This window comes from Gymnoscopelus braueri (assembly GCF_963280865.1).
Source record: "Gymnoscopelus braueri genome assembly, chromosome: 14".
Classification (NCBI taxonomy): Eukaryota; Metazoa; Chordata; class Actinopteri; order Myctophiformes; family Myctophidae; genus Gymnoscopelus; species Gymnoscopelus braueri.
In genome coordinates this window covers 43,561,639-43,579,723 of record NC_137619.1, presented here as the reverse complement: position 1 = coordinate 43,579,723, position 18,085 = coordinate 43,561,639, and the positions used below count along the sequence as shown (strand labels likewise).

General features: G+C 42.9%; 1 protein-coding gene across 1 annotated transcript; it reads left to right on the top strand.

The window, feature by feature from the left end:
• Positions 1-2,999: 2,999 nt before the first annotated feature.
• Positions 3,000-3,620, top strand: LOC308100654 (AN1-type zinc finger protein 6-like; the record flags this gene model as incomplete). The annotated part of the gene is made up of 1 exon (XM_080449720.1): positions 3,000-3,620. The coding sequence occupies one exon, from the start codon at positions 3,000-3,002 to the stop codon at positions 3,618-3,620; it is 621 nt and encodes a 206-aa protein (XP_080305846.1).
• Between the last annotated feature and the right edge of the window lie 14,465 nt (positions 3,621-18,085).

Here is an 18,085-nt window from a genome sequence, read left to right as displayed (position 1 = left end):
ATAGTCTAAAATACCGTTAGAATAGTGTGTCTGTCCATCCGTCCGTCCGTCCGTGTGTGTGTGCGTGTGTGCATTTCTTGTTAACACTGTCAGTGAACCCAAACCCTGAATATACCTTTTGTGATTTTTTTGTGTCAATATTTTTTACATCTATCTATCTATAAATACACATAATGTGTGTGTGTGTGTGTGTGTGTGTGTGTGTGTGTGTGAGTCCTCCACATATCTCGAGAACCGTTTGCCTGACCCGCAGCAGCCCCAGGCTTAAAGGGAAAGACCACTCATTTTCAACATTGAACTATGTCTTTAATACACCTTAGAGCTGTTGTGTGGAAATAAGAAAAAAGCCCCCCCCTCTATGTTGCCTAGAACTGGATAATTGATTGAGGTCATGTGATCAGTGACATACGCAGGGTGTACTTTTGGCTGAGGGGGCGGAGCCAAAAGTACACCCTGCGTATGTCACTGATCACATGACCTCAATCAATAATCCTTTTCTAGGCAACACAGAAGGGGGGGCTTTTTTATTTCCACACAACAGCTCTAAGGTGTATTAAAGACATAGTTCAATGTTGAAAATGAGTGGTCTTCCCCTTTATGGAAGAAACAGTCAGGGGTAGAGCATGTCTTTGGAATGCTCTTCCCTCAGCTGTTAAGAGAAGTGGACTCTGTATACATTTTTTAATTTAGCTATGAAAAAACCTTCCTCTCCTTGTTTCAGTATAGCATGTCATTTGAATTAGAATCCCATAGTGTTTTATTTCCAATGTCAATACTGTAGCCTGAAGCCATTCCATTTTGCCGCAGCTTTTGTTTTTATTTGTCTTGTCTATTTTTTGTTGTGTAATGTTTTGGGAATTGTGCGTGTGTGCGTGCGTGCGTGCGTGCGTGTGTGCATGAGAGAGAGAGCACATATATTATAAAATGCCATAGTGCTTTTAAGTGTAAAGAGATTCAGTGTCAGACGTAATCCAGTCCTGTGTATCTCTGTCAACTACAGAGCCGTTACCTTGCCATTTTTTGTTGCCCCCCCCCCCTATTTCTGCTCATCAGTAACGTGAGGAACACATAGGTGGTGTGGTGAAGCACCCATGGTTGCCAAGTAGCCATTATTCTGTTAAAAGACACTTTAAGACATTTTAGATTGGAATGTTGTACACCTGAAGATGCTTGTGTCTTCTACATACACAATGCACGTGTGTCTGTTTGACTTTACGGCAAGTTACAGTAGCATTTTTTTTTTCTCCCAGGGAAGTTTGTGAAAGGTTGCTTTGCTTTGTTGAGATAAATTCATTTGAGTTTGTTCATATCATCATCACAGTTTAGATCTGTTTGGCGAGCAAGGCAAGGACGTCGCTGCCTGGAAGTCCACATGTGAACAGGTTGAGCTACACCTGTGTTACGTCACACCCAAGGCAAAAACAAGTTCTGGGTTAAGTAATTACTTTAGTCACTGTACACTTTCCCTCTGCATTCATACCTCCTAACTATTAGGAGCAGTGGGTGATGTTGAGTTTAGGCCAAAAAAACTAGTATTTTGATTTTGAACTTTATCATTATTAAGCTCAGGCATAACGGCCGATAAAATGGATGTGTCCTGGCAACATGGTTGTGGCCACTCAGGTGGTGGCTGAGATGATTTTAGTCATCTTGGAGGAGGCACCAGGGGAGAGGGGCCAAGGGTTGTCAACTCATTGGCGGCGGTCCACAGGGGGTCCTCAGAGAAAGGGGAGCCCCCAGTGTCAAACATGACAGGTAAGGTCCTAAAGGTCCAGTGTCATCTAGCTCTGTCAACTTCAAAAACTTTAACTTGCAGTTTTTTTGTTTGTTTTTCCCTATATTTACTAGGAGAGGTTTCATATATCGGTAAAGTTTGCAGGAAGTTTGCAGTAACTAAATAAAGAAATATAAACTAAATATAAAAGATGACCTCCAAAGCAGCGGTGTTGGCAGTGGGTTTATAGGCAGTTCAGCAGATCATTTTAAATGCTGGAAATTCAAATATTGTGAAATAACAGTACTTTGTATGTTATAATTTGGCGTTCTTATAAACAATACATATGTTTTATAAATCTGTGAAATCTGTGTTCGAAGAGCTACATCTATCCTGCTCCCAACATTCAATTCACTAGCAAGGACCACGCTACAAATCGATAGCGTTTAAGGGTTTTATTGAAGAGAACCAATGGAACTAATGAAACGAAATGAATAGAAAGGCGAGGGACTTCGGGCTGAGTCGTCGATGCAGAGTCGATGATGCAGAGTCGTTGATGCACAGTCGCGGATGCCTAGTCGGTGATGCCGAGCGGCCGATACCGAGTCAATGATGACGTGTGCCCGATGCCGAGTCGATGATGCCGAGCGGCCGATGTCGAGTCGTTGATGCAGAGTCGTCGATGGCGAGTCGATGCAGGATTTGGAAGCTTTGAAGGGAGCCCGGCGTAGCTCCTGGCCACGACGAAGTCCCCCGGAGCCCTACGGAAGGAAAGAGTAGAGAGGTGGGTGGGAAAGTGGTGTGGAAAAGTTGCAGAATGCGATATATGGTTTATAGGTAAACGAATGCGACTTGATTGAACAGTAGAGACTTCAAGAGTGTTGCAAATATTTAAAAATCTTACTGTGTAACATCCATTTAGTCTTTTTGGGGACACCTCTGGTAGCTCTGTTAGAACTGCTTATGTCTGCCAGCAGCTTATAGGTGAGGGAGTGCATTGTTACCGCCGTAGCATCCTGTTTTACTCAACAATGTAAGCAGTTTGTTAAGAATTGTTTCTTGCTTTGTTGAGAGGCGTTCATTTACAAGCAAGTTTGTTCATATCAGCATCACTTTGAACAGAGTTTAGATCTCTGGTGGACGTTTGCTCAGTTAACAGCAAGGAAGGGATGTCTGCCCGGAACTCCATATTTGGGCCACGGTTTTTGCAACGTCAGTGTTGCATCACGCTCATAGACTATGTAAAGCTGCTGCTGGAGATTTGGGGCCGTTATTGAGTAGCAATATGGCCCAAGAAACCAACCAATGTAAATCCCCCATGCTATGTGAGACCGGCTGTGGTTTCTTTGGCAGCCCACGGAACAATGGCATGTGCTCCGCCTGCTACAAAGATTTCCTCCAGCGACAGAAGATCAATGGGCGAGTCAGTCCACAGTCATCACCTACTATCAGCGGTATTGGAGAGTCTCTTCTTGCACAGTGCTCAGAGAATTATTCTCTACCTGTACAGGTATCTGTGCCAACAGCCACATCACTCAAGGACACAACATATGGACAGAGCAGCGATGTAACAGCCTCTGCAACTTTAACAGAACCTCTTCCAAGCACCTCAGCGGCTAGATTCAGCGTTAAAACCGAGGAGATACAGACATCATTAGTACCACAGGACTCTGCCCAGGTGGCAGTGGAGACTGATGACAAACCCAAAGCTAAGAAAAACCGTTGCCTCACCTGCCGCAAGAAGGTTGGCCTCACAGGCTTTGACTGCAGATGCGGGGGGGTGTTCTGCAGCATTCACCGATACTCGGACAAGCACGACTGCACGTTTGACTACAAAGCCGAAGCTGCGGAAAAGATCAGGAAAGAGAATCCCGCCATTGTCGGAGAGAAGATACGAAAGATCTAAGGGTGTTCATAGCAGACGTCACCATACAATTCAAATAAACGTGTTTCCTTTACAGTTCTTTTCCTGACGTTGTTGCTTTACATTTTTATGTTTTTATTTCTCTGAAACTGATTCCTTGTCCTTATTTTTTACTTTAAATGTCATGGTTTGTGGGTTTTTGTTCCAATCACAATACTTTTATTTCCATTTTCTTATTTTTTTATTTGCAGATAAAAAACTAAAAAACAAGACAGCAAATTAAAGGGTCTCCAAGGCAAGTTTACTTATTTGTTATACATGTTAAACTGAATATAAATGAGAACAGTTTCAAACAAGAGAAAAAAAGTTGTAAAAACAGAGGACAAACATGAAACATCACCTATCACATACTGTATACTATTACAAAGTTCCTTACATGATCTCACAGTACCTTGGGCTCAAGCTATATCCCCTCTCCAATTGCTACAAAATCCAGCTGCTAGACTGTTAACTGGAAAGAAATTGGATCATATACCCAGCCACCCTGGCTTCCCTGAATGCCTGTGAGTTTCAGAATGTATTTTAGGCCAGGCTAGTTGCCGGACCCAGGGGGTCTGGCTTACATGAGGCTTTGTACCTGTTTTCTCCATACATGGGCATGGTCACTTTGTCCTTAGGCCCCAGCCATAAAAGTCTGTCCCCCTTTCGTCCATACATGGGCATGTTTTGTACCTGTTTTCTCCATACATGGGCAAAAAACAGGTTTTGGTCACTTTGTACTTAGGCCCCAGCCATAAAAGTCTGTCCCCCTTTCGTCCATACATGGGCATGTTTTGTACCTGTTTTCTCCATACATGGGCAAAAAAAGGTTTTGGTCACTTTGTCCTTAGGCCCCAGCCATAAAAGTCTGTCCCCCTTTCGTCCATACATGGGCATAGACACAGGCTGACACGTCATGTGAAGTCTGGGTCTGGCAGAACCAGGTCTCCTGGTCTTGTTATATTTAGATAAGCCGCTCCTGTATGGGGCGGCCATAGCTGAGTGGTTAGTGAGCCCGCCTAGGGGGCCAGAGGCCCTGGTTGCCCCAGGTACGATTCCAGGCCACGCCTGCATATGTGTCGATGAAATGAAATTTGTCCCTGAGCAAGACTCTTAACCCCTAATTGCTCACAGGCCCTCATTGGAAACAAGCCCGCAAGGACTTTCATGAACGTCCTGTTAAAAGGAATTATCCTTATCCTTAGATAGGGCCCTCTTGGTTGTAACCATAGACTGAAAAAACCTATCGACGAAGGGAGCCCCATTGATTTCTACATACCGTTTTGAAGCCAATTTTTCGGCTTATTCAAATCCGCCATCTTTGAACTTCCGGTCCCGAAAAGAAACCGGAAACGACTGTTATTGGCTGCAACCGCAGCGAGGGCGGGTCTTCACCCGGTAGAACCAATAGAAGCCCTCGAAGTATACCCTACTTAATCATTAATTTTCAAATCAATGGGACCATAATTTACTAAACGCATATGATAATTTTAAAAATACTTTAAACTAGCGATTGAAAACATTAAGTGTTTATGAAAATGTTTACTATGGTAATAAAATCAAGTGTAATGTCCGGCCAAAACCTCATTCACTTGTATTGAGAGTAAAGTCTTATGGAGCCTGCAGGAGGTGAAATAGCGACATCTGCTGGGCCATTAATGGGAGCTGCACGTTTAAGAGATTCAGGAAGTCGGCTTCAAATCAGATTACTTGGCGCCTGGTTGTAACTATAACCTGCCTCATTATCAGAGCCCACGTGCCTCGCTTTGGAACACACTTCAGAATGTAACGCTATTATGTCTTTTAAAAATATTTTAAATTACTGCTGAAAACCTACTTTTATGTCAAAGCCTTTCCATAGTGTTTACTTTATTGCCTTTTATCCATGTTAATTTCCTTATATGCCTTTTTGTCTGTTTCTAATGTTAAATGCTATTTAATTTTAATTCACGTTAATTTTGGCTTTAGAATTTTCACTTTGCTGTTTTACCACGTTATTGTTACCTAGCTGCATTTTTTATATCATCTTCAAAGCTCTGTAACAGAAATAGTTAACACTTTAGTCCTGCTTAATGTCCCTTAGATCGAGAAAGGCGTTTCCAACTATGGAAACTGGAGAGGTGCACCCAGTGGGAATGCAGATTTCAGCCAGGCCAGGTGGAACTCCATATTTTGGCAAATCTGTGACTTCAGTCATCTATGAATTATCTATAACGAATGACTCCATATTTGGGCTTCAGCCCGATCCGACTACCATTGACTTAACTAGGAAATGATGGGGAGATCTGGATCCAGATTCAGCCCCATTAACTTCCATTATAAAAATGAATAAATATTCAAACAACTTCACCTACTGGCAGTAGTTGAGCAGTTGCACAAGAAATTTGGCGCTGATCGGTCCAGTGGTTTGCGAGATAATCTCTGGACAGACAAGACAGACAGGGGAGAAAAAATAATCTCCCAGAGATAATAAGCTGTTGGGCTTGTGTTTTATCTTGCACAGTAAAAATGCATGGAGGTACTTCCTTGACCTACTGGCAGTGTTCACAAGACAACTGGCGCTGTTCAGGCCAATGGTTTGCGATTTTGCTCCGGACAAACAGACAGGGGCAAAAAAATAATCTCCCAGAGATAATAAGCTGTTGGGCTTGTGTTTTATTCTTTTGACAAATATTGTACAAAGATATGATGCCCTCTGATGAAGCTGTGCACATTTATTTATATATTAGTAATTCAATGTCAAGAGAAAACCTATGATACATGTGAGGGGCCAGATGCCATGTTGTGAAGTTGATATCTTCAGATTGCCATAAATGTACTGTGCAATAATAATAAATGTACTGTAAATTATACAACAATACAAAAACAAGGGAACCAGGAGACCTGGTACTGCCAGACCCCTGGTGGTTGAAATCTGAATGGCCGGACTTCGCATGACGTGTGTGCAGAGGAAAAGAGGGACAGGACAGGAAAAGAGGGACAGACCGACCGACAAAGCCTCATGTAGGCCAACCCCTTGGGTCTGGCAAAAAGAGGAACAATCAAAAAATAGCAGCAGTATTACTTAATTTTGAATAATTCACACTGTATTGCTGCATAAAAATGTAAGACCAATTGGTAGAGGATTATAAATAGGAGACAGCAAAGCAATGGTAATATTTAAATCTGATTTTATTTTATTTAACTTGATGTTTCAGATTTTGTTGTGAAATGTTCCTTTTATAAAGAATTATATTACATAGAATGTACAAATACAGTCTAATTCAGTATTCGGGCAACATGGCAAAGAGTGTGTATGTGTATACATGTAGCACAGGGGGATTGTGTGTGGGATGGGGAACACAGTATGAGACATAAATTACTTATCATACAAAAACAGCAGTGGTAGTTACAAAGCAAAAGAATTAGTTCATAACAGCATCATGTTGAACAGAGATCTTTTCTGGCAGATATTTGCTTAACCACTTAAACCCCAGCATCCGTATTGTGGGGAAAGCTTTCGCTGAAAATCGACAAGCTCACAATGCGACGCAAGGCGTCATACTGTAGGCCTGCTTCATTTCTTCAAAATCTTCAATAAATATCTTTGTGTTCCCCATCCCACACATAATCCCCCTGTGCTAATACACATACACACTCTTTGCCATGTTGCCCAAATACTGAATTAGACTGTATGTGTACATTCTATGTAATATAATTATTTATAATAGGAACATTTCACAATAAAATCTGAAACATCAAGTCAAATAAAATAAAATCTGATTTAAATATTTACCATTGCTTTGCTGTCTCCTATTTATAATGCTCTACCAATTGGCCTTAATTTTATGCAGCAATAGTGTGAATTATTCAAAAAATTATAATACTGCTGCTATTCTTTGATTGTTCCTTTTATTATTTTTGTATTGTTGTATAATTTATATACAGTTCATTTATTATTTATATTATTATTATTATTTGGCCGATGTCCATTGGGAACGCACACCCCTCGTTTATGCAATACCCATTGTACTCATCTGTTATCTCACAATAACGTAAAACAGAAAATACACTAGTATTGAGCCCTGAGGGATTCCGCTTACCCATATGGGGTTTAAGTGCTTAAAGCAAGGCAGGGAAGTGTCTGGAAGTCCAAGTTTGGGCAACGGTTTGTGGTTTGTGCCCCCTGTGTTACGTCATACACACAGGCCTATATCACGATGTCCAGCTGCATAACACTCACATCATATAGCTAGTTGTGTTCACAAACCTATCTGGGTAAAGCTGTTGCTTCCTGTAATGTTAGAGGTTATTATGTTACTATGATACTGTGACATCACAGTACTGACATCATAGTGGTGATGTAATAACCTGCCTCCCAAGTAGTCTTACAACACGTTCTGACATCAAAGTGAATACATAGTACCTGCTGAATACGGGGTACTACACTGGTTATGGACAATCTGAATTTCTCTGAAGAGAAGATTAAGCAACAGCTAGCGTTACTTGGGTACAAGAATGTATCAAAGTCCCGACTGCTTGAAATCAAAACAAATCTTGATAAACTGATTCAACGTGGAAGGTCAAAGAGCCAGGCTTCATCCAAATACACACAGCCCTTCACAGATCCTACCAGGCTAGAGGTGGAGCCCAGCCAAATGAAACCGCGATACACCTTCAGCCAGACATCCTCTCTAGGCAGTGACACAGGACAGGCACACGGGAGGAACTTCATCAAGAAACATAAAGGACAACTCCATGTATGTGATGATTCCAGACGCAATGAAGGATTAGATACATGGAGCAATCAGGAAGGACGTCTAGGAGGCCTGCATGTGTCCATGTCTACCCAAGAGAACGCTGAACCAGAGAATGAAGACAGAGGACAGAGACCTGCATCTGTGCAGAGACAGTACTCATGTCTCTCTCCTCAGCCGAGGTCTGATCCTGCTTTCTCGGAAGAGGAAATTGAGCAACAGCTAGTGTTGCTTGGGTACAAGAATATACCAAGGCACCGACTGCGTGAAATGAAACGAGATCTTGATGAACTGATTCAACATGTAATATCAAACAGGCAGGCCTCATCCATTGAGCTTCACTCCAGCAAACCCCAAACAGTCACATCCCAGCCAAGTCCCTCTGCATACAGGAAAGAAGTTAATCAATCTCATATTGCAGACCCTGGTGATGGGTATTTATTGCATTCTAGTAAGTCAGGCCATAGTAAAAGACAGGTGGCACCTGTTGCCTATCATTCAGGTAAAAAAGAGTATATACGGTCCTCAACAGATCCTACCAGGCTAGAGGTGTCGCCCAGCCAAACAGACACCCGATACACCTTCAGCCAGACATCCATTCCAGACAGAGACATAGCACAGGCACACAGGAGGAGGAACTTCATGAAGACAAAACTAGTCTGTGATGAATTAGTCCACAACAAATTACATGCAGTAAACGGTCTGGAAGAACATCTAGATGGCCCACATATGTCCTTGTCTGCCCAGGACAGCTCTGAATCAGAGAATGAACTCAGTAGTAGTAGTAGTAATAGTAGTAGTAATGGTAGTAGCTCTGAGACTGATGGACTCTCTCCGAGCACCTTCGAATCCTACAACAGGAGAATGACTCCAATGCAAAGTGAGCTTGAAGTCAGGCCCAGACCCAAGTCCTTCATCGTTTCAGCACGGGGTCATCCTCATACGAATAACCTGAAGAAGGATGACCCCGTCACAAAGTATTTTCAATATAAGAAATACTGGGAAATGCACCCAGGTCCTGGAGAATGGGATAGGACTGAACTACGCAGGGAGATCAGTGAAAAACTTGCATACCGGCCTCCACCGCCTAGACCTCAAAGAGTATTAGTGCCCAATAACTATGTTGTGCCAACATCGAAGAAACGCTCCGCCCTACGTTGGGATATCAGGTGTGATTTGGCCAACTTCCTAATACCACTAAACAGCCTAAGTTATCTATTTTAGGCCTTATTCTCTGTCCATGCATTTTTTTATTGGATAATAAGCCTTATGCCTTGATAGGCCTACACTATAATTGCCCTCTATAACAAACACCGTAAATATCCTACATATAAATAAGGAAACGTCTGTCTGTCCGTCAGTCAGTCAGTCACACACTCTGTTTCCACATGGTCTCAGTGGGTTGAGCAATTGATCTGAACTTGCACACAGGCATTGACCATTAGCACATGCAGACAGTGACAAAGTCTGTTTTTCACTTTCCCAAAATGTAAGCTGTTTAACGTTTTTGCCAGACCCAGGGGGTCGGCCTACATGAGGCTTTGTCGGTCGGTCGGTCGGTCTGTCCCTCTTTTCCTCTCTTTTCCTCTGCACACACGTCATGGCGAGGTCCGGCCATTCAGATTTCAACCACTAGGGGTCTGGTAGTACCAGGGGTCTATTCCACAAAAGCGGAATTAAATTATCCTGGTTTGAAAGGCAAATCCAGGTTTGACAAGCCTGCGCTGTTCAGCCTGGTTTATTCAGTTCCACGAACACCAAGCCGGGCTGAGAAGGAGAGGTTTGTCGAGCCAGGATCGTTAAACCAGGCTGAATGTGAGTTCACATATTCCTGTAAAAGACCATGAAAGTCGATAGCAGAATCCTTGAACTTGACCAATCATGGAGCCCAAAACCAGAGCGGCGTTCTTCTCTGTGGCTGAACAGCAGCACTGCAGCAGCTCATGAAATCATACAAGGAAGTAAAATGTATAATAAGCAAGAGAGGAAACACAGCCGCAATAAATATAGATCCAGGGAGAAAGCGTGGCAAAGTATTGAAGACAAATTAAATGCACAAGTTGTCCAAAAATATGCAATTAATTTATATACAAATCCATAAATATATAATTCAGTTAGGCTTAAACATAAGGAGTTTAAGTGAATGTTGGAATTATAATTACACACTTAGAATAATTTTCTAATTTCTAATTTCTAAAATCGAAGATCTACAAGTGAAAAGCTTGCCTTTTGGCGGCCGGGGGTCCCCGGTCCACGGGGGTCAACGGGGGGCCGGGGGTCAACGGGGGTCCGGGAGTACCCGGCCCCCCGTGTACTCCCCGACCCCCGTTGACCCCCAACAGAGGTCCGGGGTATACGGGGGTCCGGGGGTCCACGGGGGTCCGGAGGTACACAGGGGGCCGGGGGTCCACGGGGGCGGGGGTCCACGGGGGCGGGGGTCCACGGGGGCGGGGGTCCATGGGGGGCCGGGGACCCCCGGCCGCCATAAGACAAAAACATTTCGGGCTTGTAGATCTTCGATTTTCGCATAAGAATTGAATAAGTGTGGAAAAACTCATTGGTTTATGATTGGAGTCATTGGACTAACAGCTATTTCACAAAACTTGAAGAACAAGGCACTGGATTAATAAAGCTTGGCTGTTAGCCTGGTCCAGACCAGGCTAACTTCACAGCTAAATTGCCATGGTAACTAAGGCAGGATTGCTTCAATTTTCTTTTGTGAAACAGGATCATGGATAAACATATCCAGGTTTACTGGCTAAGTTAATCTGCCGAGCTAACTCAGCTTTCGTGAAACCGATTCCTGGATAATTTAAACCAGGATAGCCGATTAAACCCGGTTTATCCCTAATCCAGGTTTCGTGGAATAGACCCCAGGTCTCCTGGTTCCCTTGTTGTGTAAACACCAAAGATTCAGAGTTCAGGCAGATGGGATCTGTCGTCATGGTTACAGCCCTGCAGGCTATGGGATCTCTCTAGCCACTGCCTACACTTGGCTTACACACACACACACACACACACACACACACACACACACCAGCACAGAGACAACGTAGCTCTTGGTGCTAATAGTGTTGGCGTATGCACATTGTTTACTCATTGATACAACAGACATTCCAGCGATTTATGTGCGATCAGAAGGTACATTATTTCACATATTTTCAAGTGCAGCTAAGCCCAGCTGAGCTGCACTGTGTGTGTGTGTGTGTGTGTGTGTGTGTGTGTGTGTGTGTGTGTGTGTGTGTGTGTGTGTGTGTGTGTGTGTGTGTGTGTGTGTGTGTGTGTGTGTGTGTGTGTAGCCTTAAAAACGCATGGTAGTGGAATTTCTGCTGGTGCTCCAAAGTAAAAAAGTTGATTTTGATCCCTGATATACTGTGTACACAGCGCATAACCCAAAGTCTGTGTCTTGTGTTGCACAAGTGTTGTACAATGTGTACAACATATCCAGGACAACGACATGCTTTTAGATTAGGCTTTTATTCCAGACCACTGTACACTCACATGTAAACAGGAAGGCTCACTTCCACAGACTGACTCTTGTCCCAACCAATCACAGATGCTATTGGCATATATAACAGACACTAGGTGGTAGTAGAGCATCAAGTACAAACATATTCTGTGAGAATATTGCAGTCTGAAAATACTTTGAGTGCACGCTCACATCTTCGGGTATGGACCAGAAATAATATTTTAGAAATAGTTAATCTTTTACTCAAGGGGATAACACCCGTCGCAAGTTGATGATGTATAATTTTGTCCATGTGTGGTCCAGCCCTATGGAATTTATGGAATGCATGTGCTAATGAAAACATATTTCAAATATAGTTTTGATGCTCATATCAACCTTAGGAAATATTAAGTTGTTTTTTATTAATCCCAAGAAAGAAGTGTTTTTTTGTTCAATGTTTTATTACCCCTATTATGATACCTCCGGGATTGCTGACACGTCTGGCAGGGCTGTCTTTCGAAGTCAAGGTAGAGATACCATTTGATTCTAGACAATCTCAGTCCTCAGGTCATGCTACTGTACCTTATCGGAAAGGGGGATGAATACCTAATGATTTAAAGTTACAACATTTTGACGAGGGACAAACGGCCATCACCATTTTCCAAATGGTCCCTTGACCCGTCACCTCAATATGTGAATGGAAAAGGGTTATATGGCAACCTACAAGCCTCCCCTGGACAGACATGCCAAATTTGTGATAAGCTCATGCAGTTTTTGGCAAGAACCATGCAGTTGTTTTTGTAATCCAGTACAAATGTAATTTCCGCATATTGTACAAATGGCGTATTTGACCATTTCTGCACACCGGGTGTTCTTAAACAGTAATGGAATTGCATAAATTGGGTATGACTGGAAGTCAGTAAACTTTCTTGACTTGCAACATTATCTTCATTAACAAACAAACATTAGATGTTTAATTCATGGCACAACTCAAATGACCAACACATTATTTGTCTCTCGCCATAAACTAAGGTACAAATTTTTTTATATATATTTTTTTGATAATGGTGGAAGGAGAGGGACGTCACATCTCTATGCCCTTGTTTTATACTTTGGTCTCAATAGTATTTAAATACAAACTAACTGAAACTAAAGGTGTAGTGTCTGTCCCTGATTGGCTGAGACCTTAATTGGTATTTCACCAGAAATGAAACTTAAACTCCCCAATTGTACAGAGTCAATTCCCCCTACTGTCCTGGTCATTGGCCCACATATCCCCTCCGCTGGTCTCGGGAGAGTTGTAGACTTAGCACAAGCGTTACTCGATACATGCACGTCACGTGTCATTTGGACTGTTGACAGCACACTGCCCAGATTGTCACGATTAATTGTCACAATGTCAATGACTGAGCCTGGACCACACACTATACGCACTATAACAACAGTACAGTGGTATATATGTTACAGTATGATTGGAGAACCAGTAGGATTGAAGAAAGCGCGCTCGTTTTTACCACCCACCCAGCACTAGAGGGAGCCACAAGCCAGGCTTGTGCACAAACATATATGGCCACACACACACACACACACACACACACACACGCACACGCACACGCACACGCACACGCACACGCACAAGCGCACACACACGCGCACGCGCTCATGCTTTTTTTGGTTTATTGAAAGCAGGACTGTTTAGATACTTTTATTGTGTTCTGGCTTTTGTTTTACTTTCTCCCTGACACACACACACACACACACACACACACACACACACACACACACACACACACACACACACACACACACAGTGATCCATGAAAAGAACTATTCTGTCCCTATCGGTTTACAACTCAAACGGCGCTGAGTCGACTAGTAGAGCATCGGCCGGTCAGCGCGGGCACTCGCGCCTGGAGGCGCGAGGGCGCGCTTCCTCGGCCTCAAGCTCCACTAAGTCGGCGCGCCTCCGTCATGGACAAGCGTGTGCGTGTGAACGCGTGTTCAGCGTTCCCCTCATAGATATTATGGTTCCCCTAGCGTAGCTTCCTGGTTGCTATGTGGGGGGGAACAACAAAAGACAGGTCCGCGTCGGCGCATCAAAGCCCCGCCTCTCCGCGTTCTCCTTCTCCTCCTCCTCGGAGGAGGAGAACGAGAGAAGGAGAGAAGGAGGACGGTTTATTACGCGAGGAGGAGGAGGAGGAGGAGGAGGAGGAGGCTCCTCTTCCTCGCGAGCCTCGCGTAATAAACCCCCGCCTCGCAGCGCCGCGTCCTCCTTCTCCTCCTCGCGAGCCTCGCTAATAAACCCTGTCTCGAAAAGCCCCGCCTCGCCCCGAAGGAGCCCCGTGCCTAAAAACGAGCGCTCTGTCTTCAATCGTACTGGTTCTCCAAACGTACTGTGACATATAGATGCAGTACAGTGGTCTCATACAGCTATAGATGCACTACAGTGGTCTCATAGATCCAGAACAGTGGTCTATAGATGCAGTACAGTGGTCTATACAGTACAGTGGTCTATACAGTACAGTGGTCTGTAGATGCAGTACAGTGATCACAACGGTTATAATCTATGGCCCATCCATATTATAAAAAACAGACTCATGTTTGTTATACTGTAATAAACAAATAAACGAAGAGTCTCAGCCCTGTTTAGGTCTGACCACGAAATCAATGACACAATGCTGTTGCCAGCTTCCATCCCAGTAGGCTACATAAAGTAAAACCAGTAAAAGGGATTAGTTATCATAAAATGTAACATAAATGTAATAGGAAGTGTCTTTGTTGATGTTTCAGTGGTTTTGTGCGTTCTGCTTCTGTTTCCGACACACTGAGTAACGTGAGCAGTCAGCATCAAAGAGCCATAAACATGGGTAGTGGACACATTATGTCACTTTCTTTCCAGCTGGCACTGGCAGATTCGTCAGCGTTCGCCAGGCACTGTGTTGAATAAACACTATCTATTTCTGAATTATTTTGTCAAATAATCGGTTCAGGAAGACATATCACACTTTTTTATTTTATCTTTTTTTATGCACACTATAGGCAGTTGATGTACACACTCAGGTTTGATGGTGAATTGCGCCATCTCGTGGCAAAATAAAGCAATGATTTCATCTGAGCCTTAAGTTGTAAACAAACTCAAGACTTTGAAATAGACACATTCACTATTTATCATTGCACGTGACGCACTTCACTTCAAAATAAACCAAGTACTGTCTATCTAGATTTTTATTTCGATAGTATTGTTTAGACAGATGCTACAGTATATATACACATATAGTGTATACATATACACGCACGCACGCACGCACGCACGCACGCACGCACGCACGCACGCACGCACACACACGCACTGACATGCTCGCCTGCGACACCAACAGTGCAGTTCGGCTGGACTCACACAGTGCCAATATGCACACACTCACACAAACACACACGCACACGCACACACACACACACGCGCGCAAACACGCGCACACACACACGCACACACGCACACAAATACAAAAGAGCGCTGACAGCAACAGGGTGATATCTGTGTCAACTCCTTCCCTCCCTCCCTCTTTCTCTCCATCTTCCCCTCCTCGCTTTTACTCCTCTTCCTTTGTCTGCTGTAAGCAGATTATACAATAATGTTAATTTGAGTGAATTTGAGGAGTCTGCACACATACTGTAGTGAGAACCAATTAGTGGTGTTTGATTGCATGTGCTAAAATACAATAAAAAATGTATTGCAAATTACAGCAAGTTGGTAAAAATTAACAAGTGACATCTTTCTCTCTCCTCTCCTCTCATGACACCACCCTCACAGCATTCAACCTGCTGACACACCTTTACTGTAGGTGTGGAGCCACTTGTCTCTATTTGTTGCTACTATACACTGGCTGTTATAGTGTATAGTGTTAATACATCAGTAGACTTAAAATCACACCAAAGGCCAAGTGGCCTTGCCCCTGAAACACTAAACAACAGTGTCCTAAATGTTATAAGGAAATGAGGAAACAAAAAATAAAAAAAGATCCAAAGACCTGGCAAACTGACATGACAACTCAAACACACTGTTACGACCTTATAAGGGTCTAGAGGTTATAAAGGAGTAACACATTTCAAACCAAACAAGGGTCAACAAGAAAGGGTACAATTTATTATTAGGATTAAACTTAAATGTACAAGGGATGAATAAACAGGGAAAGCACACAGCTTCAGGGTGGCCAAAGCCAAAATACACCCTACCTGAAAATAAAACAACCTAATCTACACCAAAATAAAAAGTACAATCTAAACTCCCTACCTAAGAAAAACAGGGACAAAAGGGGGAGCAAAATAAATGGCGGCACACCCCTACCAGCTTCCCAGTTCAAAAGCACTTCGGGGAAAGGTTTGGAATATAATTTCCTGTCTAAGATTTGCTGATTACAATGGTCTCTACTTTAAACACTCAGTAAATAAAGTAACCTTTACGCACTAAGCATGAGAAGGTTAGGCACACAGCCAACAGACCTACAGTAGTAAAGTAAACACAGCTAACTAACAGAAAAGGGTTCAGCAGCACATGGTGACGGATGGCAAAAGGGCGGTAGAAGAGCTTCTCCCAGGGTTTTATGCTGGCTGGGCTGATTGAAGAATGAGGCCCAGGTGTGTCTCCAGACACCATGCCACTCCTCCAATCTCCACTTCACCATCCATTACCAAATAGGGCACTGCAATCACTCAAGAGGGTTAAAAATACAATATGAGGCCACATAGGGCCGTAACACCCCCTCCCATAAAAATAAACTCAGAGGTTTACAAAACAGAAACACCTAAATATCCACACCATACAAATCAAAACCGTTGGAAACAAAGAATAACACCAAGTCATTCAAGGTTAACCTGTGTCCACCCCACAAAAAGACCAAGTTCTGGACATACAGTCACACCAGACTGTGTCCACACAGAACAAGGGGATGACACATTTTAAAGTATTGACCAACTGACAATTTGCTCAAAATAGGCTTACTTGACTTGTAGAGGTTGACCTTTAAACTGGGGATCAGGACAGTCGGCAATGCTATGACCAGGCTGGTGGCAATAGTAGCATAGTCTACCTGGCTTCAGCTTGGAAGTGGTTTGGTTAAGTTGCTTGGACAGAGTCGGCACCTGCATCGAATGTAGTAGCTGGAACAGAGGACACGGAGGGTTCCGGTTTCTCCATGGTGCGCCATAACAACAACATAACATATCCCCATTATGCAGTATAAAGACAGTGAAATTCTACATTGTTGGTTAATGATTCAGAAGTATTTAATCTGTTATTTTAATCTGCAGCAGACTGTAAAAAATACTGACTGAAAGTAGTCCTTGGTGCAAAACAGGTCTGGGTCCCCCAGAGAGTTACTAGAGTACCACTGTACAACTATTATTGTCTATACTTCTTCCATAGTTGCTTTAAGCCTTCCAGCTACATAGCCCACATAGCTTATGAACAGTTTTGACCCCACAGGAAGGCAGAGGCTTTATGTTATCGGTTTGTCCGTCCGTCCGTCCGTCCACCCGTCCGTCTGTCTGACCGTCCGCCTGATTGTCTGAACCTTGTAAATGTGATATCTCTCCTTGAGGGAATTTCATGACATTTAGAACAACCGTCCGCTTGGAGCTTGTTTAATAATAATAATAAAACAAATATAATAACAGGGATACAAATTGGCATTACATAAAAAAAAAAGACAATAATTGCATAATCTGCCAACATAATTATATATTCTTGTCTCTAAAGGGCTTGCCTAGGTGCCTTAATAAGCAGGCATGGCAGTACTTTGCACATCAGGCAGCATACTGAAGATTAATGTCACTCTACAGATGACAAGGAAGTATCACTATAATTATAGTTGACATGGCTCTATGATCACTGAGCTCAACAGCAACAAATGAGGATGTACTCATGTGTTTTTTTCCCGTAAAGTTGATTTTGGGAGAAATCCAATTTAATCAAGAAAAAAAAGTTCTTAAAGAAACTTAGTGGGCTAACTGAAAGCAGCAATGGAAAAAATATATATAAAATATTAGTACTTGTACAGTAGTAGTAGTCCGACTCCATACCCTAGCTCTGGTCAAGTGCACTAGTAGCACTATGTGCTGCATTAATGCCCTGGAGACAATGAGACAGAGAAAGTCTTGCCCTCTGTATGTTTGAGCTTGAGATATATATATATATATATATATATATATATATATATATATATATATATATATATATCAAGTGTGTATATTGTGTATACTTATGTGTGTATATATACATATAGTGTATA